We start from the raw sequence: 27,834 nt of genomic DNA on the forward strand, positions 1-27,834 counted from the left end.
CAGCCCACACCTTCGTGGTGCCACCACCGCCCACTTGCTCTGTGCCTTGTTGACAACTTGGGTGCATGGATTCATGGGGTCTGCAAACACTTTAACCTTACCATCACCTCTTAAACCAAGTAAAAGTGGGACTCATGAGACCAGGCCTCAGTTTTTCAGTCATCTAGGGTCCACTGATATGGTCACGAGCACAGGAGAGAAGCTGTAGGCAATGTTGTGCTGTTAGCAAAGGCACTTGTATCTGTTGTCTGCTGCCATAGCCCATTAAAAACAAATTTTACTGCACTGCCCTCACAATCTCCGAAATGGAATGCCCCAAGCACCCAGCTCCAACTTCTGCTCCACATTTAAAGTCCGTTAATTCCTGTTACGTGGCCGTAATCATGTAAGAAACCTTTCCACATGAACCACCTTAGTACAAATGACAGCTCCGCCAATGCACTGCGCTTTCATGCCTTGTCTGCACAATATTATCACCCTCTGTACATGTGTCTATTGCTGTCCCATGACTTTTGTCACATCAGTGTATTGCTGCTTAATTTCATGTTACCTCTGCATTAAACACTTATTGCTGGTACACTCTTTTACACACAATCAGAATTTTGATTAATTTGAGGTATTCTGTATTGCAATTTTTACAGGTGTTAATGTAGTATGATCTAATTAACAAGAAAAATCTAAACCTAAATGTAGTTGATCTCTAACTTCAAAATAATGCTTTGCAATCATAAATAAATTGTCCTCTGGCTGCACGTATGTTTTTTAATTTATTTATTGCATATCGATTTTAGGACTACTGATTCTATCTTCAGTTGCACCTTATAATATATACATCTAACCAATTAAGGTGCATTTGAAGACGGGAGTGGTAGTCCCAAGCTTAATTCGGCAATAAAGAAGTTAATAACTATCCTTGCAGTCAGAGTCCAGCTTATTCATAACTGCAAAGCGTGTGACAGTTGTATTCCCACCATCCAATACAATGGAAGCCAAAATATCACACTACTGTCTTTACCCCTGAGCTCCCCCTAGTTATTGTATGCAGCAGGTGCAGTATCAGTACAAATTACTACACCAGCAGCAAAAACTTGCTTGATCACACAGAATTTTCATGTTCACCCCTCTCAGCATCTAGTCCATGGGTGTTTTCTCTGCACTATTATGATGCTTTGTTACCAACGAAGTACTGATTTTCCTCACACACAAACATGGCTCTTAAGAGTGATGAAAAAAAGTATAATGGACTGCAAGCCAGATATCTCAAATTATTATTTTATAAAGAAATTCGTGTTTCTCCTTCTATGTTTTTGTGTACATACTTACATCAATATATCTCAAAGCACACCATAAAGTCTAGTTTCTGTTAAGCCCTGTTTACATCTGACTAAATGGAAGTGAACACAAATGAAAACATATTCACAGAACAGTTTGTTCACTACTATTCACTTGTACCTACAAACAAGTGTTTGCACTGGAGGGAACAAAAGAGAAAATGAGAGAACAAGCACCAAAGCAAGCAAACACTGCAATTGTTATATCTCTTTGGTGCTGTAGTAATCAGCATATGGGTTTCAATGAACACAATGCAAAAACTCTGATATCCTACTAGGATCGGTTTCAGGGTTACCACAAGTTTCCCCATGTGAAATTTCCTGATACTTCCCTCATTTTCAGACAAGTTGTAGCATTTTTCCCTGATTACAAGGGTAAGTAGACGCATGGAAGTTGACAAAAAAATGTAAGAACTTCTGTATCTCTCTCCAGCGTGAGCAAAAATCTTGAGTACTAACATCAACATCTTTTGTAATGAACTGTTTTTAGATGGAGAATGGAAGCCAAATGATATATGTGTTTCATTAAGACCACTACTGTTATATTACTTCAATAAAACGTAATGCATATGCTGACAAAAATAAGTATTTCCTTGGAGTTGCAAGACAGATTGAAAATACCTTCAATGATTTCAGAAATAACCTCAGAAAAAAAGTAGGCCTCTTGAAAGAAGTGTATAAGGCAGTGAAGAGTTGTGTAAACCAACACTGTAGGTGACCGCCAATGAAATGTTGGTTTTACTGTGTTCATTATTGTCGGTTATTACCCACCGTGTTATGTCTATTATTTTTGCAGGTATTGCGCGATTTGAGAAATATATGAGTACATAGCATACAAACCACCAGCGACTGCCCCAAATTTCTTCCTCTTATCACCCATACTTTCTAATATATAAACTACATCCGAAGCGTCAAAATGTACTACTACAAATAAAATGTCTATAAAATGCCGCACTGTACAATGTACTTGTGGTGAGAAAGTTGCAGTTTCTGAAATCCATCACCCGTGGCCTGTTGCCTGCCAAGGAGCACATCGGTCCTGGATCCATGGATAAACCACGAAAATCTGCCGCATTATGGCACACACAAACAGACCTGGCCTGCGGGCAGATTCGTGAACTAGATCTGACCCTTCGCGGAAATCCACTCGTGTAGCCAGCTATTCATGTGTCACAGATGCCATGTTGATGAAATGAGACTGTGGTGACAATCCATGCAACAGATAACTTGTGCAAGTACTCGGAGAATCAATACTAATGAGAATAGGTAGCAACTCACCATAGAGATGATCGCTGAGCTGCAGACAGGCATGTAGAAAAGACAATCACACACTCACAACTAAATTTTCGGCCACAGCCTTTGTCAGAAAACAACGCACACACATTCATATGATCATTCAGGCACAACTCATGCACATATGACCGCCACTGTGTCGACAATCTCTGAGAATCATATCCAAACAAACCACTCCTCATGCCTCCCCGCCTCTCATCAGCAACTGCTAGGCTAGCAGCAAGAAGTGGTGGCAGGACAGACTGCAAGCTGAGGCGAGTAGTAGGAGGTGGAGGAGCAGTAAGAATGAGGGAGCAGGAAAGTGGTGCACGTTCTCAGCTGTTCCCTGCCAACGATGATGCACGACATCTCAGTAAACAAACCATTTCGTCCACTGAGAGAAAAACGAGATTTTTCCAGTGTTTCTTCAAATTTCCCAGATATTTCCCGGTGACATTTGAAATTCGTTGATTTCCTTGATTTCCAGAACTTGTGGCAACTCTTAGTTTGTATGGTGAATGTGCTGTTGATGATGAAGTAAACAAACAGCAGAGGATAAGCAAAAAGAGTGACAGTTTGAATTTTCCCACAAGTATGGTTATAATACATTTATCACTGAATTGTAGCTCTAGCCCTACTTAGCCTGGTTCCAAAACTTTTCAGGTATATCAGATGAAAACCTTTGATAGCTGTTAATTGCTATTGAGGGAAAAACTGCGTAACACAACACTAACTATGGACAAGCAATATCAGCTGAAGACAGTTTTTATGCTCCAATTTGATCATGTAACAACATACTGGCTGCTGAATGGGAGTATTGGATGACTGTGTTGTCACAACTGTTCTGGTCATTACCGTCAGCTTTCAAAACTAGAGCAGCTACTTCCCTTGCTGAACTGTCCTCATTAGGCTGCATGGACCCTGTCCCAATGACCCAGTCTCTGAAATATCGTCAACAGTATGGTTGATCAAACAGAAGCCTTTTATATGGCTGTTGTGTACACAGACTGCTGAGTAACAGAGATAGTCATAAATAACAACTCCAATGCTTATTTTTAAGAATTAGATCCTAGCTTTATAAACAAAATGCATATTGTTTTCCATCCTTTTAAAGGTGAACACTACATTAAAACAACCTTCATAAAATGTTTATTATAACCAAGTTTAATAATTTTGATTCCACAGGAAAATGATTTTACTTATTGATTTTAACATACACTATTGCACCTAGGACAGTCATTTCAAAATGTATATTTCACTCCTATCCATCATTTCCATCACCAATTTCCATTTTACTCATTAATAAGTAATTTACGTGAATTCTCTTTTTCTTAACATAGTTTTTTTTTTTTACATAATTTGAATATTTTAAATTAGTGGTTTTATCAACTGTATATTATTAGTATACAGTAGCAATAATAAAGTGGGATATTATTTATTAATTATTGGCCATATACCAATCACAATATTTGTGACTGGTATAGAAAATTTTCAATTGGAACCAACGTTTCTGGTTTCTTCCTGGCTGCTCAAGTATCTTGGTCATCAAAACTGCAAGAGTAATCTGAATCTTTGGAGGGACACACTAGCCCAAAAAAACTTTATCCCAGTTCCATGAGACGTCCGAAGCCATTCCAAATTGAATCTGTTTGCTTTGTGGGTTGCTGCTAAATGCAGGGGCACACTGCCCTCATTTTGTGCTCCATTATAAGTTCTTGTATGTTCTCTTGTGAGTACATCTTTCTCTCCGACTCCCTATGAGCTTATTTGTAAACATAACAATTTCTTCAATATTATCAGAAAATATAAAAACATTGCAACACTTTAATGGTGTAGCATGTTGTTTAGCATTACCAATGTCGCCTTGAAGATGGGTAATAATATGCAACATTTTTCTAACATTAGCCGTGAAAATTCTTTTCTCCATTTAGTAATTCCTTCTTTTCTGATGTAAAAACTATCACTGGCTTCATCTTGTATCATTTTCTTCTCCTTCCTGCTCTGATGATGTGCCGTGATCACTGACAATAATAGCATCCTCTTCATCTCCATCATTGGAATCAGTTGACACTTAAGCAAGTACTTGATCAATCAATGCTCGCATTTTGCCCCTTCTGGCCCATAACACACACACACACACACACACACACACACACACACACACACACACACATCTCGTAGCAGCTGCCTAGAACCACAAAGTGGTGTACCACACACCTACACACTACTGCCTGGTTAATATAAAAATACTTAACTAAGTAAATCAGTTTACTTAAGCAAAATCTTTTCAATGATTTATTAGCTTTCTTGGGACGAAGTGAGATATGCTATGATAATGTATTGTTACTTCTCACTGATCCACTTCCTCTATTATTGAAATTTTGTAGAAGTTTTTCCCTTCTAAATTGTTCTTCTGATGTGTCTTTCTCATAGTTTACATCATTTCGCTGGAACTGGTAAAAGCCCATATACAGGTTTAGCTCTTTTTGTTTCCATATAAAAAAAGTATTTTTACGCTCACTAATTAGTAGACAATGATTTAACATTTTTTGCATTACAAATTTGTCTTTGCCTTCTCATTCACTTTCAACTCTATTATGTTAATGGTTACACAATATGAAGAATATTTCTGTGAAGTTGAAACTGTTTTGTGTACTCTAAACAAGGTACATGTGACGAGTACTGAGACCAAATTTTCCTTTTTTTTTTGTGCCAATATGGCATCCAAAAAAGTATAGTACATCTTTAAAAGTTTCTTCATAATATCTTATATTATAAAACAACTGGACACATGAAAAATTCAGTCACTATAAAGAGGCAAAATCCATTGTGGTTGTCCCAGTATATCCATGGTGTTAGTACGTTATGTTTGATAAGAGCATTTGGTTATTACTAAAAAACAGTCATTATAAAACACAGTGTCAAATAAAAAATGGTCATGCAGCTGAGAGAGCTATATGAGGGAAGAGGTGCTTCTAAAACTGTCTAGTATAGAGAAACTGCACGTGACGAAAGGTGATGAGGTAGAGGTGGAGTCAATCTCTGCAACGAAGTCCATGACCTGACAAATCTTGCACATAGCTCACTTACAGCACAGGATATTTGTTTTAGAGATCCAGCAGTACATTTTGAATCTGATAAAGCACCATATGAGATGGGGAACTTTCCTAGCACACATCTCAAAGGCAAAATTCTTTGGTATTATACTGTAAGTTCAAGTCAAAGTGGTACAACATTTCGACATCAAACTGAGACATCATCATCTGATGATCTAATGTACTGGGGTGCTATCATGTTGTCCACAAGGTATATACCTGTTTATAAGAAGCCTGCCAACCTAGTGTCAATATTTTCTGCTTGTAAAAGAATCCAATATTATAATAAAATTAATCAGCTGCAGGGTAAAAATCTTGAATAAGTTCTATGAATGGCCACCAGGGTACCAGGATAGTGTAGTTGAGGACCTATCTACCTTCCTTCAATTCAACTATTAGATGACAATTTCAGTTTTTGCTAAAAACATCATTAGTCCAACATTGTAAGCACACACTAATTTAAAGCACTGTGATAACTTAAAGTTTCCTCAATGTGATTGGTAATATATTTCTGGGTGTTAAACTGAGGTGATGATTACGTTATTCCATAAGATATTTAGATGGCAGAGATAGGGATATCTATCAGACAGTTTGAGCAAAAGGTCTCACTGCCTGGGAAAGGACAGAAGGAAGGGTTTAACATCCTCTTGACAAGCTCATTACAAACAAAGCACATGCTCCAACTGGAGAGGAACGGGGAAGATTATAAACAATATCTTTTCAATGGAATCATTCCAACATTAACTTTAATCAATTTAGGAAAAAGAACATAACAAAATCTGTACAACCAGAATGATATTTCAATACCACTACTTTTGAATGTTAATCACAATGCCTTAACCACTGCGATACCTTGCTTTGGCACTTCTTGAACTGAGGTATTTTGATGATACAATGCTATCTATACCAAAGTTTAATCTCCTGCTACTGGCTGCAGCCGTTTGAAGTGCATTTATTTTGTGGCATCTGTGTCAGTCGTTTCAGGAAACTTATATTCTCTAAACTGACTGAGAAGGCACTTGGTGAGATCTTAGGAATATGGGCACTAGATTCTTTGTTTAAATGTAAACCTAGGCAAACAGCTGATGCATGAGCAACCAGGCAGCTGGGCACCTGTGGGCAAGGGTGAACAAAAGGACTGTGCATTGATAGTTAATACTTTGCACATAGCAATACTAGCTGTTGAGTTAACATTGACTATGCAAATGCAAATTAACATGATGTATGCAACAGAAAAATTCAACCAAAGTATAAAATACTAACATTTTACTACGTCTGTGAAACAAGTTATGTTTATTCATAGCTAATAAAATATTGCTGCAAGATACAGAATGCTCTTTAGTGTTTTATTATGAAGGCAGACCCTCTTTTTAAGGAAAAAAAAGTTGTCGAAACAAGGTGTTGACCCAAATACAGCCATTATGTCAACCACATTTCTATCTAGGTTGGGCAAGATTTCTATATGTATGTCATGTTACTATCATAACAAATTTATGCTGATATAATATCTTGTCCATTATAATTATCCAGGCTGTTATGCCGTGGTCGGTTGATGAATTCTGTGTCGATACCTACTGCAATCTACATCCTTCTGAATCGACACAGAATTCATCAACCGACCACGGCATAACAGCCCGGATAATTATAATGGATACGATATTTCCGGCCGTGAAAGTCTACATTTTAGTATGATATAATATCTGTCATTGAGCAAAGTGCAATTTTGTAAATCAGCCCCTTCTAACTGCTTTCCCAAAGGTACAATATCTGGTGCAACTGAAAAAAAAGTGCTAAATTGTTGTAATTCACTTTCTAGCAAGTTGAAAGCAATATTTCATCAAGAGATATCCCTGAGAATTCCAAAATTCTTCAGGCCCAATCTTCAAATTCCCCTTTACTAACTTTTGTTGTATGTGAGAGTAAGTGTTACTTTACCAGTTTCTATACTGTCACCCACTATCATCCAGGCTCATTGTGGGATAACAGCGAATCACCACACTGCGAACTGCGTGCTCTTCAAATTATAGTCATTGCCTCATAAAAACAAAATGAAGCCTGAATCTTACTGCTGATAGACAAAATTTGTGCTCAAACATTTATATTTGTAACAAAATTGAAAACCCCACTTTCACATCTGAGCACAAGATTAATTCACATTTGCACAAGAAATTATCACATATATGAGGCAGGTTCGGAAAGTAATGCACAATAATTTTGTCCTCCTCTGGTGGTTGTTGTTGTTGTTGTTGTTGTTGTGGTCTTCAGTCCGGAGACTGGTTTGATGCAGCTCTCCCTGCTACTCTATCCTGTGCAAGCTTCTACATCTCCCAGTACCCACTGCAACCTACATCCTTCTGAATCTGTTTAGTGTATTCATCTCTTGGTCTCCATCTACAATGTTTACCCTCCACATTGTCCTCCAATACTAAATTGGTGATCCCTTGATGCCTCAGAACACGTCCTACCAACCGATCCCTCCTTCTAGTCAAGCTGTGCCACAAACTTCTCTTCTCCCCAATCCTATTCAATACCTCCTCATTAGTTATGTGAGCTACCCATCTAATCTTCAGCATTCTTCTGTAGCACCACATTTCAAAAGCTTCTATTCTCTTCTTGTCTAAACTATTTATCGTCCACGTTTCACTTCCATACATGGCTACACTCCATACAAATACTTTCAGAAATGACTTCCTGACACGTAAATCTGTACTCTATGTTAACAAATTTCTCTTCTTCAGAAATGCTTTCCTTCTCATTGCCAGTCTACATTTTATATCCTCTCTACTTCGACCATCATTAGTTGTTTCGCTCCCCAAATAGCAAAACTCAATTACTACTTTAAGTGTCTCATTTCCTAATCTAATTCCCGCAGCATCACCCGAGTTAACTTGACTACATTCCATTATCCTCGTTTTGCTTTTGTTGATGTTCATCTTATATCCTACTTTCAAGATATTGTCCATTCCATTCAACTGCTCTTCCAGGTTCTTTGCTGTCTCTGACAGAATTACAATGTCATTGGCGAACCTCAAAGTTTTCATTTCTTCTCTGTGGAACTTAATTCCTACTCCAAATTTTTCTTTTGTTTCCTTTAATGCTTGCTCAATATACAAATTCAATAACATCAGGGACAAGCTACAACCCTGTCTTACTCCCTTCCCAACCACTGCTTCCCGTTCATGCCCCTCGACCCTTATAACTGCCATATGGTTTTTGTTCAAATTGTAAATTGCCTTTCGCTCCCTGTATTTTACCCCTGCCACCTTCAGAATTTGAAAGAGAGTATTCCAGTCAACAAGCCCCTTACCCGCATTCCTATTTTCCTATTCATTATCAAGCCTACTCCTGCATTACCCCTATTTCATTTTGTATTTATAACCCTGTATTCACCTGACCAAAAGTCTTGTTCCTCCTGAACTTCACTAATTCCCACTATATCCAACATTAACCTATCCATTTCTCTTTTTATATTTTCTAATCTACCTGCCCGATTAAGGGATCAGACATTCCACGCTCCAATCTGTGGAACGCCAGTTTTCTTTCTCCTGATAACAAAGTCCTCCCGAGTAGCCCCGCCCGGAGATCCGAATGGGGGACTATTTTACCTCCGGAATATTTTACCCAAGAGGACGCCATCATCATTTAACCATACAGTAAAGCTGCATGCCCTTGGAAAAAATTACAGCTGTAGTTTCCCCTTGCTTTCAGCCGTTCACAGTACCAGCACAGAAATGCCATTTTGGTTAGTGTTACAAGGCCAGATCAGTCAATCATCCAGACTGTTGCCCCTGCAACTACTGAAAAGGCTGCTGCCCCTCTTCAGGAACCACACGTTTGTCTGGCCTCCCAACAGATACCCCACTGAAGCACACAAGCCTCCCCACCAATGGCAAGGTTCATGGGGGAGGGAGGTTCTCCTCTGTTATTGCAGCTGAAATGTCAAAATTTTGTGATGCTATAGTTTGAAGTTAGTGCTACAGAGGGCATTTTGTTTTCACTTGTAGCTCTAGCGAGAGAAGCCTGAAATATGAAACAAACATGAAGCTCACGTTACCGTCATCCACTTGTGAAGAGTAGTTCGATATTTGTGGGCCAAAGGGCATAAACCAAGTGAAATTCAAAGGGACATGTGTGGCATATATGGGGATGACTGTATGGACTGAAACAATGTCACCAAGTGGTGTGCATTCGTCTAAGAGGGCCCCGTGAACCTTAGCGATTCGCCACACACCTGGCGACCAGTAACAGCTGCAACCCTGCAGAATGTTGGATCCATTGAGGCAGCAATTTTGAATGGCCAGGTGTGGAAATCATCGCAGTAATTCAACATTTCCTATGGTGCAGTGTACAATAATGTTGTTCATGACCTGGTGAAATTTTGTAAAGTTAAGACTCTTAGGACTCGCTGGGTGTCTACAAACCTGATAGATAACCACAAGGGCCGTCGAATAATGACAAGCTTGAATCACTTAACGTCTTATGCCACTAAAGGGCTTGACTTTCTGAAAGGACTCATCACTGGTGGTGAGTCATGGGTGTATACCTACCTATATGCCTGAAAGCAAGCAGGCCTCTATGGAATGGAGATATGCTGATTCCCCAGCAAGACAAAAATTCTAAGTGATTCAATCTGCAAGGAAAGCACATGTGACAGTGTGTTCTGGGATATGCATGGGGTGTTTTGGGGAACTATGCTGCATGCCGGACCTCTGTGAATGCTGCAGCCTACATTAAAACTTTGGTTAAGTTGCGTTGTTCCCTTTGTCACAGCATTAACACTGAAAGTGCCAAACTTCTTCACGGCAATGCTCGCCCTTATGTTGCTGCTCCTGTTCATGAGAAAACTGCCAAATTCTCAGGGTTTTGACTTGTCTCAAAACTCTGTTGAAGTTGCACAATGTTTTGTTGATAAACCATGAAATAGGTGCCTGGAGGTAATTGTGGAGTTGAAAGGCTTAAAAAAAAAAAAAAAAAAAAAAAAAAAAAAAAAAAAAAAGCCATTGAAATAGAATCAGCTTGTCCATGAATGCATTAATTTCATTCTGCAAGTCTGTAATTAGTAGACCCTTCCCTTGAAGGGTCATAATTAAGTAAATTAAGTGTTTTGTGACATCAGTGAGTGGGGCTGTGTGCATCTGACTGCACTGAAAAGCCTGCCATCTGTCTCTGTCTGGTTACTGCCCTGCAAATGTTTGCAGGCACCCATGCCCCAAGGGGCAGAGATGGAACAGCCTGCATTAGTCTCTACAACACCCTTATTTTGACAGACTCTCAGTCACTGAAAACTGAGTCTGTGCCACAACACTGGTCTTGTACCTCAGATCATAATGAGCATCCAGATAATAATCAGAAAGACTTGATTTATTTGGATTCTTCAGTGGGATATTTTAATAGTGTTTACAACAATTCTCCTAAATTCTTCAAATTGTCTGTTAGCACACAAAGAAACAGAATGTGGTATAACCTCTGTTGACAATTGGGAAAGTCTTTCAACATTTCTAGAGGCATCTACTAATATTTCCAGATACTGAGCAAGAGGAGGACAGATCTATGAACATTGCTTTTTTTTCTGAAATACAAATAGCAGAGAGCTGGAAAGAGAGAGAGAGAGAGAGAGAGAGAGAGAGAGAAGAAGGGAGAAGGGAGAAGAAGCAGCCAACCCTCATTCTTTCAATCTTGCTAGACAATTACAAACCATGTAGATTAAAAGAATTTTGGCTGTTAATCTCTACTTAAATTTCCCATTCGAAAAACATCTGAACCAATTGGCCCCAACTCAAAAAAGATTTTTCATGTACATATTATTAAAAAATATATATATTCAAGAGATATTTATTACATCGAGTAAGAACAATAACCGAGGGTAAGCAATCTAAGGCTGCATCAGCCCCACATGAAAAAGTCTGCTGGGTAGATGAAATAATCTTGTACATTTGTCTACTGATCTGACTTTATTTAATAAAGTTTGCATATAAACAAAGAACACTGCTACAAATATACAGTCCAAGAATATTTCACACAGTCAAAATATATTTGGCATAAATTACAGGTATTAACAAAAAAAGTAAAATAAATATATTAACAAATAATATTAAAAACAATTTCTAAATGTCTTAGATGTTTCAATTAAAACATTATTTTTTTACAAATATAGAAGACATATCAAAAATGATTTTCTACAACTTCCTTTGTGCTTAAAGAAACATTCTCAAATCACAGGGTGACATAACACAAATCACTTTATCCTCTGAGAAATGTTACTGACTCACAGAAATTAGAATATATATATTGTACAAACATTTGTGTGCTGACAACCACCAAGACTTACCACAGGAGACACCTGCTGGAAGCACAGTCATTCGGTGGCAAATTTTTGTAGCTAGTGGTACTTCTTAATTTTGTTTGTCTTGTGTGGTTTTTTATTTTTAATAATACTGAAACGAAACAGTTTGGGTTTTTATAATTCAAACAATATTCACAGAAATTATATACTACACGTGTTTACAAACTACAGTATGTTGTTATACAAAAGTAAAACAATCAGCCCTTAACTGAAAAATGGGGATTGGTATCAAATAGGTTTGTAATAATTTCACAAGGCATGTACCACAGTAAATTCTTGAGCATATTATAATCAGTTACAATGCTATATAAAATAAATAAATTTCATGATTAGTCTAAATGTAATAACTGATCACTTCAAAAACTTTTTATTTTCAAATGTTTTCAGTTCCATGTCAATACAAATTCCTATGACTCTGGACATCACTAAGGAATGACTGTTGTCTCCGGAATGTCATTTAGTTTTAAATAATGCTGCTGTTTATATAATACACTTATGTACCTAAATGTAAACACTGTTAAATAAATGCAAATAAATCCATGCGCCTGATTGCTGCCTGTCAAAACCATATTATATTATATACACACACTCACACATATACACTGACTGCACTATGAATAAATTGCAATAAAAACAGCATCAACTTAAACTGCAAGAGCCCAATTGTCATCTTAGACAATCAATACAGCACATTTACACACACCTATACAGTACAAACAAAGCTACAGCCATTTTCTCTTTTATATCTTCTGAGTAGTTCCTTGGAACCTGCAAGGAATAAATTAAAGGCCTGAAACTGCTCCAGAAGTAGGATTTTTGTTTGTACGATGTAATGAATATGCAGAGGTATTTATCAACATAAATGATCCAGCTGCAGTATGGTTGCCTAATAGTGAATGTAAAAATGGCTGTAAATCCATAACTATATCTTTTACACACACTCACACAGTAAAATTTGAAATTTTACATTATCTTTTCAGTAAATTATCCTTTACACATTTATCCAGCAAACATATTTACTTATAAACACTGATGATCATATATATGTATTTATTTATATGTCTTAACAGACAGTATCAAGAGGAAGCTACTGTTGAGTATGCGCAAAATTTTTTGGTGATACTTATTTCACAATCAAGGCTATATGTACTCAGCCAACAGTCAACTCACATAAAACATAGTGAGATCATTGAATATTCTGTAATACTACTGTACAAATTTCAGAAAACAAGCTTGTGCTGTTTTGTAGGTGTGAAAGATACACATCTTCACAAGTCTTTTGGGGCAGTTACATAAAAACAATGAATACTGGATGAAATACACCAATCCTCCCCTCTGCTTTCATCAACAGTGCTCACAATGCGCGCGCGCGCTCACACACACACACACACACACACACACACACACACACACACAGAGGAGCATGGCAACATTAATATATAATATTTGATACAATGAAACCAATCTGTAGTAGTGACACTGCAATGGTGCTTACTGATTGTGGACAGATGCAATGCTGACCACTGCCTTAATCTAGGTTGAGTGGCAATGGACAAACCTGATATAACCCTGCAAGGTCCTGCAAGCATTTAATTATGTCAGTTGCTCTTTTTTTGTTTTTTAAGAAACAATTCTATTTTTTTCTTTTTTGGAGTATGAACATACGTGCCACATCCCACAACATTTATTTGCAATGAGATTTCAACAGTCTACAAAAAAGAGTAAATATCAGACACATGTTCCCATTGAAGCAGAAAATCCATGATACAACCAAAACACAGTGAATGTTACAATACATTTATTCACATTAAAAATAAATATCAGTACTGAAATGTAAACAAATACTTTATGTAAAAAATTTGGAAAGTAAATAGTATGCAAGTTTGACTGAAATTGTTTCTCATACTGCAGCAGACTGAATAATATCACCATTAAATATTTTCCACTTTTACATATACTACTAATCACTTGGAATTTATATGGCTGGAGTATGGGGGAACAGCACTGAGCCTGTAGAGAAATGATACAACTGCCTCTTCCTCCAACATATGTTGGCCACATACCAAAAAGCAGTGATTAACTCTGCGACATAGGCCGCAAAAAGCCAAATCGACAAAGGGTGTGGAAGAGAAGGGAGCACCAAACGACCTGGCTTAGGAACTTGGAGACTTTTTAAGTAGCGGCCATTATCTTCTGTTAAGCTCCTGTCTCAAAGCTGAAACATGAAAAAAAGTAACAGTTTTATGTTTTTATACATACTGTTAACTTTAGCAATTAAAATCAATTACATCATCATATGTTAACCATTTGCATTTGGTGGGGAGGGGGGAGAAAAGAGAAGAGAAGAGAAGAGAAGAGAAGAGAAGAGAAGAGAAGAGAAGAGAAGAGAAGAGAAGAGAAGAGAAGAGAAGAGAAGAGAAGAGAAGAGAGAGAACTAATCTGCATATATGTGGAAAGCTGGTCTTACCATCTATTATTTCTTGCTTCATTTTGTTAATTTCCTTCTTCATTTCTCTGAGTATTTCTTGTTTCAAGCTCTCTAGGTCAGTGCAGCCAGTGCCTGTGCCTTCTTGTACGCCATTAACTTTCATTCCTTGTTCTTCTGAAGAGGATCCAAAGCGTTTTCTAGAAGGCTTCGGTGATTCTGACCCAGAACCATTGGCAAACTTTCCATTACCAGCACTTTTGTCCCATGACTTTTTGTCCTGACTAGCATCACTATCCTGAAAATATTTTTGTATGTATATAACCAGGATCTATACTACAAAGAAACACACACACACACACACACACCTTCTCAAAGACAACTAGTGATATGGTAAGAAAACGCACATGTGCCTTGATGTGCCTTGCACAGCATGAGGATAAAAAGTTCAATCAACAATCCTGTCATCATTAGATGAATTTTATGTCTGCTATTTATTTATTTTCTCCCCACAAGCACCTTCCGATCTGAAGTTCAAACCTTACCTACTCAACTGAAAATTCTATCAATTATTCCTATGGCACAGTCAGAACCAGTTCCTATGTCATAGTATCAACCAAACTGGCAAGAAAAGTTTTATTATTATTATTTTTACTCCATTACACCAATAGCAAGGCAGTATGCACACAAGAAATGTTGGATGCTAGTTGTGCTACCACTTCAATCCTGTTGAAATTTGCTATTCAACTTACACACAATAATTAAATGAAGTAGGTGAAATAAAAATCATTTCCATTACCTCTCATTGTCACTAGAAACAATATAACATACAAATGGAAAAGAAATTGCACTATTAACACATGTCCCCAATTATTATTATTATTATTATTATTATTATTATTATTATTATTTCTGCTACGATATTCCACACTTCATTACGAGAGATATCTCATTTACATTATGTGTCCCAATGTACCTGTGCTTCTGCAGGCTCTTTCTTCTCAACAGCTTTCCTGCGGCGAGCCAGTGTCTTTGCCATCTCATCCATCATACTAGTCATGCTCGCCATGCCACTGCGCCCAATAGTTCCATAGTTACTGCTACCACTGCTACTGGTACTTGATCCACTGTTTTCAGCTGATTGCTGTTAACAGAAGTAAACGACTCTGATCTTTTACTCTGCCAAGAAAAACTATTCTGTAAAAACAAAGTTTGATCACTGCTGACAAACCATGCGAGGGCTGCCCTCTTCTAAGCAACTTAAAAAGGATGTTAGTACTTCTACCTATAATAAATCTGTGTCAGGCAATAAATTAATGTTTCTTGTTAACTAGACATCTCAAGACTGGAATGGCAATATATATCCCTCTGATTTCAATGAGTTTCAAAGGATGTGGGGAGTGAGGAATTCGAGTAACTCTTGTAAATGGGACAGGTCTCTATCACAATTTTTTTTCACTACATATGCATAGGTTATGACAAGGGATCTGTTACGGATAATGTTGAATTGATGTTAACATTCATAAATCAGCAAACTTTACTTGTACACATTATGCTCAAAACTTAATAGGTACCAAAAATTGGCAATTTCTATTTGCCGACACAGACATACTTAGGAAGTTATACTGCCTTTAACCAGCCGGTGTTGGAACGGTCAACATAAGTGCCTATGAATTTGACAGCTCGGGCTTGTTACTTGGCGTGGACTGTGTGTATACGATTCTATCATCTTCCAGGAACGTATTTGGGACATTATTAATTATGGTTCAATGTTTTGGCTAACAACCTTATAGCCATTCTCAAGATGAGTTGCACAATTTTTAAATCACTTCACACAATACTTCAGAGTAAATGTGCAAGCGTTGGAGATAAAGACTGTTGGTAGCGAGCATCAACCATAGAAAAAACTTTACATGTCTAAGAGTAAAACAAAACGGGCACAGAGCCAGCAAAAATATAGTGCTCATGAAGTATGTTACTGATTATTATGGATAGCATATGTTGGAATGCCAGGCAGCAAAGACTTAGAACATTTCCTTTGAGAGCTCAGACGTGAACGGAGGAATTTCCATGATTTGTCGGGCTGAAAATGCTCATGTCAGTTGAGAAGTTTGTCTGCAAATTGTGTTTCCACAGCTTCCTTGACCATTGTATCCCAATAGGATGAGTGGAAATAAGACTTTCAGCCACTGCAGACTTATTGGGCTGTAGAAGGTGGGTGTATAGCTGGTGTTCAGTGCATTGATCTTGTACAGTGTGTATTGTCTGTCCTATGTACCTTTTACCACACTCTCAAGGAATTTCATTCTGAGGAAGACACCCCTAGTAGGTGTTGAAACCTAGATCAATGTACCTAATATTTTTGTACAACAGGTTGGCTGTTTAATCAAGAAGAGAGAAGTGTATGGCCTTTCTAACATATGTGGGAAATGTTTTTGTAAAGTGCATGAATAATAAAGAAGCATAAAGTGGATGTGATCTTCCTTCCACTGGCCAAGACAGCAGCTTTTCTGGGATCTGTGAAAGATGAGCTGCTTTTAGGAAGTCTGGGTACATATGTAATTCGTTGAGAGTGTGGTAAAAGTTACATATGACAAACAATACACACTGCACAAGAATGTTGCTTTGAACACCAGCAATACACCCACCTCTTAGAGCCCAATAAATCTGCATCCATTCCATGGATTATAAGCAAGTAAGATATTGGCCAGAGCCTCACCCTATTTGTATTCACTGGTCAAGGAAGCTGTGGATATACAATTGGCAAACAACTTGATCCAAAGAGATGAGGTTTTCCAGCTCGAAAAACTATGGAAACCCCTCATTTCATGTTTGCGCTCTCAGTGGAAATATTATTCCAAGTCCTCACTGCCTGACATTCCAACATATGCCATGCATAATAATCAACCACATACTTCATAAGCACTGCAGGTTTCATGACTCTGCACTTACCAGGTGTACCGGTATGAAATGACTTCTATTTTGTGTGTGTGTGTGTGTGTGTGTGTGTGTGTGTGTGTGAAAATGAAACACTAATTTTGAATTGAAAAGTAAAAACATTTTATTGAAAGTACTGACCATTGCTTTCTATACATTTTGACCACCTTTCTGGCAATTTGTGGACACCACGGGAATAGAAATGTTCGTCTTTTGAAGCAAACCAATCAGACACCCAATTTTCGACTTCTTCGTAGGAATCTAAGTGTTCCTCAGCCAATGCGTGTCTCATTGATGAAAACAAATGGTAGTCAGAAGGGGCCAAGTCGGGTGAATACGGCGGGTGAGGTAGCAGCTCCCAGCCAAGTGTTTTGATTGTATCTTCAACCAGTTTTGCTTTGTGTACAGGTGCATTGTCGTGTAAAAAATTACTTTGCAATGTCTTCTGGCCCATTCTGGTCTTTTTTCGATCAATGCATAGTTCAAATTGATCATTTGTTGTCTATAGCGATTAGTATTCACAGTTTCACCGGGTTTTAGAAGCTCATGATACACCACACCTTTCTGATCCCACCAAACACAGAGCATTGTCTTCTTGCCAAATCGATCTGGTTTTGCAGTCGATGTTGATGGTTATCCCGGATTAACCCACAATTTCTCCCATTTAGGATTCTTAAAATAAATCCATTTTTCATTGCCAGTAACAATTCGATTCAAAATTGATTTTCTTTTATGTCTTTGAAGCAAAATTTGACAAATGGTTTTTCGGTTTTCCATCTGTCTTTTATTCAATTCATATGGCACCCATTTTCCACACTTTTGGATCTTTCCCACAGCTTTCAAACGGTCAGAAATTTATTGTTGTGCAACATTTAGCATTGCTGCCATTTGCTTCTGACGCGAAGTATCGTCTTCATCCAATATTGCATGCAATTCGGCGTCTTCGAACGTTTTTGGTGATCTTCCACGTTCTTCATTTCTTACATCAAAATCATTATTTCTGAACCGTTGAAACCATCTTTTGCATGTAGCTTCTGATAGAGCATGACCACCATATGCCTCGACAAGCATTCGAAGCGACTCTGCAGCACTTTTTTTTCAAATGAAAACAAGAAATGAATGCTATCTGCAAATCATCACTTTCTGGTACAATATTCGACATTGTTAACACGATGAAAACATATGATGATGTTTGTTCCATGACTTGATGTATACTAAATATCTTCGACAGATGTCATACCAACCAAAGAAAAAAAAAATTAAGGCTTGTTCACAACAAATGTTCCCTATCGACACATTTGTATCTCAAAGCTCATTTCATACCGGTACTTTGTTTTTCTCTTAGACATATAAAATTTGACTTACAACTGACATACTTGTTATCAACAGTATTATCTCTGATACTCACAGCTTTAGTTCACAGTATTGTGTTAAGTTATTTAAAAATCTTGCGATTCAGCTTGGGAATGGCTGTAAGGTTGTCAGCTGAAATATTTGAACAAGAATAAGTAATATCCCAGACGAATGGCTAAAATATGAAGGAATATTCAATTTGCCAGGGAAACTTCAAGAAATGTGTGTGTATACTGTTTTGTTCGGGGTTTTTGTGTTAAGATATAAGAGAACTCCTTTTTGAGTGTTCCATCAAAGGAGAACAAAACAACTAGAAACTGAAAAGTGAATCAAATCCAAGTCGTATGAGTTTGTAGGCACCACCCCAAATAAAGATTGTGTTACTCCACGAACATATAGTGTGTTCCAAACAGAATGACTTGATTTTAGCAGTTTATACTTATTAATGAAATATGTTACAAAACAGGAGCAAATTGAGTAATACCCACAAAAATCTAAAGGTTTTAGTATGTTATTACAAACACTTCGGTCCACCACAGATTCAGAAATGTTGCAAAGTATTTCTCAGCTTTGACAAAAACTGAAGACATTCATTCAATTAGAATGCTATCGTAGTCTGTTTGTCTCAGTTCAAGGTGTGCATGAACTTAATTTCCTTAACACATTTTGTGACAGTGCTTGCACTCATATCTAAATGAAACCGACATGTGAAAGTTATCAATGAAGCACTTCAGAACTGATGTAGACGAACAGAAATTAAATTTTTTTTCTGTTCAAAAGTTAACAATCATATCCAGACACTGATGAAGGGCTCAGAGGTGACAGCACAGGGGGAGGGAGGGAGGGAGGGAGGTGTGTGTGTGTGTGTGTGTGTGTGTGTGTGTGTGTGAGAGAGAGAGAGAGAGAGAGAGAGAGAGAGAGAGAGAGAGTGTGTGCATGATGAAACAGAGATTAAGGGGTTGTTCAGCTGTCTAAATAGATAAGGTTATTCCTTTGTAGACAAAATAACCTTTCTTTTGTAGTGTAGGAAGACAGATTCCTAAATATGCCTGTATAGGGTACATAACTGAGAGGACTGTATGTAGGTTACTGTTTTGTCACTATTGGCAAAGGGAGAAGGTGAAAATAGGTGCTGTCTGTCTTTGAGTACATAGTCTGAAGAAAGCACCAAGCAGAAACCTATTACAAATTAAGTCATTTGATACTGTAAACCGTATTTTAAATATTAATACCTCTGGTAGGAGCACTAACTATGAAGTTGTTCCTATGAGAAAAATACAGATTTCAGCACTTGAGATACAAAAATGTAAGTTGGGCAACTTGATGAAATGCAGCATTTTTTCCTTCCCTACAGAGCATCACATAAATGAAAAACATACTTAAAATGAACAATAAGCTTCAGCTAATCTTTCAAGACAATAAATTACCTTGCTCGAACGGCGTAGCTTAGCACTTTGAAGCTGGGCAGCAAGAGACGATCCCTGTTCTTGCCCATCATTGCTAGAAGATCGTGTGACATTCGGAGCTGGAGGTGGTGGTGGTGGAGGTGGTGCGGCACTGGGTGCAGGAGGAGCTGGCGGCACATTTGAGGAAGGTAAACCACCACCCAGCCATGGAGGACACGGTGGTGCGGGGGGAGCAGGTGGTGCCGGGGGAGGTGCAGGTGGGCCGCCAACAGTCGTAATTGGTGGAGCACCACCGGGAGGCGTCTGCTGTTGGAGAGCCACCTGAGGTGGTTGGGGCTGAGGAGCCGGCGGCGCAGATGATGCCCTATGGTGACCCGGAGGAAGACCAGACCCAGGAGGATGTGGGGGCTGTGGTGGTTGACAAGGAGGCGGCCCACCAGTGCTACTGGGTGAAGAGCTTCCTGGTGAAGAACCGCCACCGACAACTGTTGAGGTTGAAAATGTGTGAATAATACAATATTAAGGACAACATAATTAATTTACAATAAATATTTCTAATGGAATAAGTAAACTTCCTCTACTAAATATTTTATGTCCACATTAGATTGTATCAGTATATAAATTATTATAATGGAAACCCAAAAGGCTGCACTGAGACCACAAAACGTGTCTGCATCTGGTATTACATATCCATTATAAAGAAAGTATTTTTTCTAATTTTAAGTGTGTTACACTGATATATGAAACTGTTTGTGAAAAGCATAATGAACATATTCATATATCCAAAATATTTAAAGTCTGTTGTGTTCCACAGCTTTGATGAGCTTCAGAAATATAACCATGCAACACCACAAGCTTCTTCCAAAAGCATTAAAATATTAAAGAATATCTTTAACTGCAGCTTACAGTGTTACATAATGTCATTTTTAAAGATATTCATAAATAATGGGTAAAATCATCAGGGACTGGTAACACACGACAGTGCTCCAGAAAATTAAACTGCAGTTGTTTTCCTCTTTTTGTTCGGATCTTACTACTTGACCTCCTGCATAGCCAAATGGTTAGTGTCACTGGCTTCAGTGCAAAAGAACCCACGTTTGATTCTTGGTACATCCTCAGATTTCTCCTGAAGTAGAGAGATCTGGAAAAGTGTCCATTAGGCCTCATGAGGCCAAATAAAGAAGCAGCAGCATCCTCAGGGTTCATCTACTGGCAATAATGATTGGAGGGATTGGTGACATGCTCATCACATGTCCCACGATCATAGATCGCTCCTTATATCGCCTTACAGACAGCAGTCAACCAGCTGGAAGAGGCCTATGGCTTAATTACTCACTGGTGCTTAATATTTATAGTTTCTGCAGAAAATCTCATTAAAGTAAAACTTCAAATACTGCACATTTTTATCTACTTGCACTCTGCATGTACACTGTGCTGGAGATATCATAAAAATAAATAGTTAAGAACTTCATAAAAAGAATACACATCAGAAACTATCAAGAAAGTTATCAAAACAAAATAATATGAAATTTTTATTTAAATGATTTCTGCAGATATGTACTTAAGTGATTCATGTGTCTGTTGTCTTACACGTCTTCAACTTTGTTGGGAAAATATATAAGCAAAACTAGCAGGTGGCCCTCTTTAAATGCGAATTTCATGTAAGTTGTGTAAAGGACTTCAGACGATTTACATGAAATTCAGTTTAATCAATGTATCAGTACGGAAAGATACATTGAATTTTATCTACAATAAGGCCTTCGTAAAACAATGTTATTGTTTTCGAGTAGATACTGTACATTCAAATTAGCAAACGTGTGCAGTCTTAAGACACTAGGCTCACGTTCAGGAGATAGCTGGTTCAAATCACCAGTTTTTCATTTAGCTTTATGTTTTCTGTGATTTCCCTGTGTCACTTAAAGCACATATCACAATTATTCCTTTGAAAGTAGGTGACCAATTTTCTTCTCCAATCTTGAGCTTGTGTACAACCTTATCATCAACAGGTCACCATAATATTAATCCAATATAAATATTTTTATGATTGACATACTGTAAATGAATTCGGGAATACCTCTCAACATATGTCATGCACAAGACAGTTGTTCCATTGCACTAAATCCAAATCTCCAGAAGGTCGAAACACAATAGTTTATGAACAGTTTTTAAAATAAAACATTTATGCAAATCCTTCACAAGTAAAGTGTATCTAAAGTAACATATAGTCCACTGCCAAATAGTACATGGGCAAAAAGAAAACTGAGGAGTACTGGCAGAACTGACTCTGTGAATGTGGGTTGTGACTAGGTGGATCAGCTGGAAAAAGCAAAACCCGCAAAGGCAAGGATAAAGATCCAAGTCCCAGTTCAGTAAACAACTTTATTCTGTCAAGAAGTTTTAAAAATGTCTCACTGCAGAGTACAGTTTCATCTAAACCCACCCTATTCAACAGATTTGGCGTTTTATGATGTCTACCTACCCAAACTAAAGAATTTTGTGGCTAAAACAAGATCTGAGTCTGATGACAAGCTTATGGAATCCAAGGGTGGTTATTTCCCAACCATAAAACAACTCAGTTTCAGGCATGGAAACTACTCACAGGAAAAGGTTGGACAAAGCACACTGACCAAAAAGGGGACTGTCAAAACACATGGACCATTTTGACCTACACTAAACAGTTTATCATCACAAGATCAACTACCTTACCCTCATAAAATGAACAATTTTGCTAATGACCTTTCATGCCAATTCAATAAAATGTAGCTATGTCTGCATATGTGTGTAACTTGGTTCACTTCTCTTGTGAAGAATGGAAGAATGATTAGGGTTTAACACACAAGATCATTGGAAAAGGAATAAATGCTAAGGCTGGGGAAAGAATTTGGTCGTGTTTATTTCACGAAAATCATCCTGGATGGCTAGATCAGTATTTGAGCCACTGTCCTCCCAAATGCAAATCCAGTGTCTTACCAATGTACCACCTCTCTCTCTCTCTCTCTCTCTCTCTCTCTCTCTCTCTCTCTCCTCTCATGAAGAAGCACTATTAACACTCCCAGATGTGCTATTCTGTGTGCATCATGTATGTACACAAAAAAATAGAAAAATAATGCAATAATAGTTCTGAGTGGCATACCAGAGCAACATTTGTACAAGTAAACAGGCTATATATTTTCAGTTCCATAAAGAAGGATGAAACATACAAATGAAGTCACAATGGCTATTTTAAAATGGCAGAGCAAGACATGTGATTTAAGGTCTTCTATTATTACACTGACTGTGAAACTGGTTGTGATAGATGCAATCTGAACAGCCACTGGTGTCATGCTCTGAGGTACTCAAAATAATCATCTGCAATGCCATTCCAAACAAAAATAAAGAATTAGTAACACTTACGCTGTTGTCGCTGTTGCTGTTCTTGTTGTGGCTGTTGTGTTGACATTCTTCTTTCTTGAATGATTGCTACATCTTCCCTTGTCATTGTCCTGTCAAGAAAATTTTATCTGGCTGTCATTATCATCACTGCTCATGAATATATATCAGTAACAGAACAAAAGGCAACAGGTTTCAAAAATGAATTTCTGTTCTTATTACACATATCTTCTACATCTTAACTAAAAAGCTTTCTAACTTCCTAATCCTTTCACAGTAATTGTTGAAATCTTCTTCACAAACAATGGATTATAGCTCACCATTGCTTTTTGATCCTTATCTGTAGCATATATACCTCTTCCTGATTCACAGCACAAATGGACGTTTCCTTCAACAACCCCCTTATGAATTTTTTACATGTTTACCTTTGGTCTATATATGTAAAAGACTAATGATCCAAAAGCTAAAAACGTGATTTATGTTGAGAGAGAGAGAGAGAGAGAGAGAGAGAGAGAGAGAGAGAGAGAGAGAGAGAGAGAGACTGTCCAAACGAGGCAAGGATACAACAACTGCAATTGAAGTAAGTAGAATAACACCATCATGTGAAATGGGAAAGATATTTCAACTCTTGACCAACAAACCCTACTTTTACTTACATTTCTTGTCACAAATTTTTTCTTGTCCTTTTTCAATGCCTATGTTAACTGTTCTGTTAAGCAGGTATAATGTTTTAACAGAGTTCTATAGTTTCCTTTCAGATCTTGTGATATGCAGATCGTTTCTTGAAGCAAGTGCCAGTTACTTAATCTGAAATTACAGTTACTGCATATTAAATTCTGGTCTCACTGTGAGGAAGATTTAAACAAACCATATGAGATCCCAGGTGCACTTTAACTTCACAGACCACTGCCAGGACTGTGACAACATGACCAGCCTGCCAGAAATGAGTCATATGGTAACAGCAAAGAATAAAGGAGCCATGCCACCAGCAACAGACTGTACTCGTTTATGTGCTACAAATGTGATTTTGTGCCATGTCGGTTAATACTGAGTGCTACTTATTGTATTGTTTGTTCTCTGTAGCTGTTGTTCTATGGAGTTTTACTGCTCATATCTTTGAGGACTTGCATTTTTAGACTTCAAATGACCAAAACTCGTTCTTGGCGACTTTTATCTCAGCTAATGACAATGTAACACAACCGTGACAATATATTTTTTGTTCAATGTGGCTTGTAAACTTATCATTGTTCAAATCAGTAAACCAGGACTCCACATCAGCATCAAATATTTATAAGATTCTGTTCTTGTCAAACATTTGCAAAGACCATAATTATCATGGACATAGACCATGTGTATTTCTTGTTGAAGTCATTAAAAGGTCAATAACAAAGACTCATTTGCGTACAAACTGCATCAAAGCAAAATGTCTCTTATTCTGTTAAGGAAAAATGTGTATACATTCACAAATTATGACAGAGAAGAAACCCTTTTATGGACACAAATTTCCTTCATTTCAATTTTCATTAATGAATTTTACAAACTTCTGAAATTTAAAGTTACACATAGAGTTGAAACATACGCACAGATGGTATATCTTACATGTATTTTTACTCTTTCTTTTTATGTGTGTGTGACTTCCTCAAAACACACACACCAAAATGCAACAGAATTCCCACAAGTAAAACCGATTTTTTTTTTTTCATTTTTATTCACAATGCCTCTTGGTGCATATTTTTTAAAATATATTTGCATCTTTTTATGAAGAGACATGTAAAATTAGAAAAAAATATTGGGACCTTTATGCACCATGCATCAATTAGTTACTTGTGAATAGTTGCCTTTCCTCATTTCTGTTTATTACGTACAATCTGAATTTTCATTATTACAATTCTTGACAAGAGAACGGTTCTTGAATAGCATGGTGTTTCATTGATTATTTTTAAGGCATTTCAGTCCTCCATACATCGAGGTCTACAAAAGAAAAATGAAAATGTGGAACCTAAATATATACATATTTACTTCATAAATGTCAAAACAACAAAATTTATTCACAAACATTAAATTTCAATAAAGCCCGGCTATAAAAATTGCACTATGAAGATGTCAAAGGGACTTTAATTTTATACATAATACTTAACTGCACAGGTATCCTGATGTGACAAATCATTTAGAAGCCACACATACCCAACTAGTGCTAGTCAACAGAGCAACTGTTCAGCACTTCTGTCTTACATGCTTAAATAGCTAGGTCAGGCTATGAACTAACGTGGCCTGAACCTACCAATTATCACATCAGTGGTACTATTAGCTACAGAGAGGTCAAATAATAATTAACCTATGTGGTCAGACTTTAGGGAAGTAATTCAATTATTACTGGTCATGGAGTGGAGCTAACTGCTACCAGCAGCTTCCGACGAAAGGTTATAAAAAAAGGTATGGGTTTGGTGATAGTAAACAGTGACATTAAACTTTTATTCAAATTCATTAACAAAATGAAATTATGTAAGATACTGAAAGGTATACGCAGATACCTTGTTAAGACTTGGCTCAACAACTAGCAACTTCAGTGTAGCTTAGTTCTCCAGTGATTATCCCAATTAATTTAAATTAATTTAAAGTGAAAGAGAGAGAGAGAGAGAGAGAGAGAGAGAGAGCGAGAGAGCTCTTTAAATATAATACAAAAGCAAGCCATCTCTACAAATCCATTGGCAACACTATTAAATGTTGAAATATGTCTTGCACTTAAGTGTATTTGCACACATGTACACACATAGATTCTCACATGTATCAAGATAATATACCAAACATCTGGAAGGAGCGAGTTGACTGCATGAAATATTTTATTGGAAGAATTTTGGGGAATTACTATCAGAAGTAGTGTGTAGGAAGATACTGCAGAAATTCAGAGATGATATCCTAGTGTCACAACCAACTTTTAAGTCAGTTGAGGACAGTGATAGAGCTACCTCGAAAACACTGGGAATAAAGAGCAGAAAGAGAAGGTCCTTCTCTAGACAAGCTGCTAAGCAAAAATTTGGAAATCCGATATCTTAGCCGGAATAAAGATATCTGACTTTTTCCATCATATATTTAAGGACAGTATGCATCAACTCCCTGGTCCGGTGGATAGATTTATTGGCAGTTGATGTTGAGCTAACAGGTTCGATTAACAATAATTGCTCAAAAAATTCCCCACACAGAATGGAAGTATTATACATTTGTAGTTACAAACCAGACCGACCTTACTGACGGTGTCATACAGCGACACATATTAATGATCATGATTTTATTTATTATAATGTAAGAAGTCCAAAGTATATAATCAACTAAAGAAAATCGATCACTGACATCAGTTTAAACAATGGTCAAATAGAAATTGGCCATATTGTGTGCATTTGGTGTCACCTTCATCAGATCTCTCATTGTGCATGTGGCCGAAGATTAACATTGCAGTAGAACGTTGAGAGACTGCATAGCATCACAATTGCAAAAAACTGAGTCCACAGAAAGGCTCCACTTTTATATGTTGATCTTGTATCTTTAGGTATTGGATCATAGTCTGTTGAGTGCTTTCCATCTTGTCCACTTCTCTGAATGACCAGGAGGAAGCTCTTTCTTTGAAACCATCCAGTTCTCCAAATGTTGACATTTCCTCACCACTTTGAGGCCCTTGCTTGCTGTGATTTTCCTGTAAGAGCTCTAGCAGTTCACAAGAATCTCTTCAGCAGCTATCTCACACCTAATTTCAGGAAGGGCTATGCCAGGGGAGTTTATATATGGCGTAGGTTTTAAACAACGAGTAACACAGCGCTAGGTTGTTAGTTTTCATGGTGCTTGGGTGAGCTCTCCCATGCGGTACCTGTCAGTTTGTGCACTACGTTATTCCTGAAGACACTTTTCGTTTCATGTTTAATAAACAGTGTTCTTATAAGTAAGCATACTGTCCAGAGTCACTCGCAGATATTTTGGAGTCAGACAGTGTATAAGAGAAATTCCTCCAAGATGATTTGAAGGGTTTCAGCTACTTGTTTATTCGTGAGGTGGAATACATGGGTCTGACTTTTGGTGAAGTTAATAAATCCACTGAGAAAGCTAGGAGAGTATTTATAATAGAAAGAGCACGTAAGTAGTTGTTAGCATCCCACTTAAACTATGAATGGACATCATTTACTTCCACCCAACTGATGAGGTCTGCCACGAGCTAATTCCATGGAAACATCTTGATTGCTAAAAACTTTATTTTGACAAATTCTCAGTAATCATCATCAGATAAAATAAGCTTAGGAAAGCTCATACAAATGAG

The 27,834-nt window shown here is 37.5% G+C and overlaps 1 protein-coding gene across 5 annotated transcripts in view; it reads right to left on the bottom strand.

The window, feature by feature from the left end:
• Positions 1 to 11,662: 11,662 nt before the first annotated feature.
• The window catches only part of LOC126262879 (protein enabled), a 217,278-nt gene continuing 201,106 nt past the window's right edge, over positions 11,663 to 27,834 (bottom strand). For 4 of the 5 annotated variants that reach the window (XM_049959753.1, XM_049959751.1, XM_049959755.1 and 1 more), the window contains 5 exons: positions 23,556 to 23,644; positions 20,184 to 20,647; positions 15,443 to 15,610; positions 14,509 to 14,764; positions 11,663 to 14,256 (listed from right to left, as the gene is read on the bottom strand). In XM_049959753.1, the coding sequence (XP_049815710.1) occupies positions 14,228 to 14,256; positions 14,509 to 14,764; positions 15,443 to 15,610; positions 20,184 to 20,647; positions 23,556 to 23,644 (1,006 nt within the window). In that variant the 3' untranslated portion in view covers positions 11,663 to 14,227. The remainder of the gene's footprint in view (positions 14,257 to 14,508; positions 14,765 to 15,442; positions 15,611 to 20,183; positions 20,648 to 23,555; positions 23,645 to 27,834) is intronic. The other variant, XM_049959754.1, reaches the window with a different exon arrangement.

This window comes from Schistocerca nitens, chromosome 6, assembly GCF_023898315.1.
Source record: "Schistocerca nitens isolate TAMUIC-IGC-003100 chromosome 6, iqSchNite1.1, whole genome shotgun sequence".
Classification (NCBI taxonomy): domain Eukaryota; kingdom Metazoa; phylum Arthropoda; class Insecta; order Orthoptera; family Acrididae; genus Schistocerca; species Schistocerca nitens.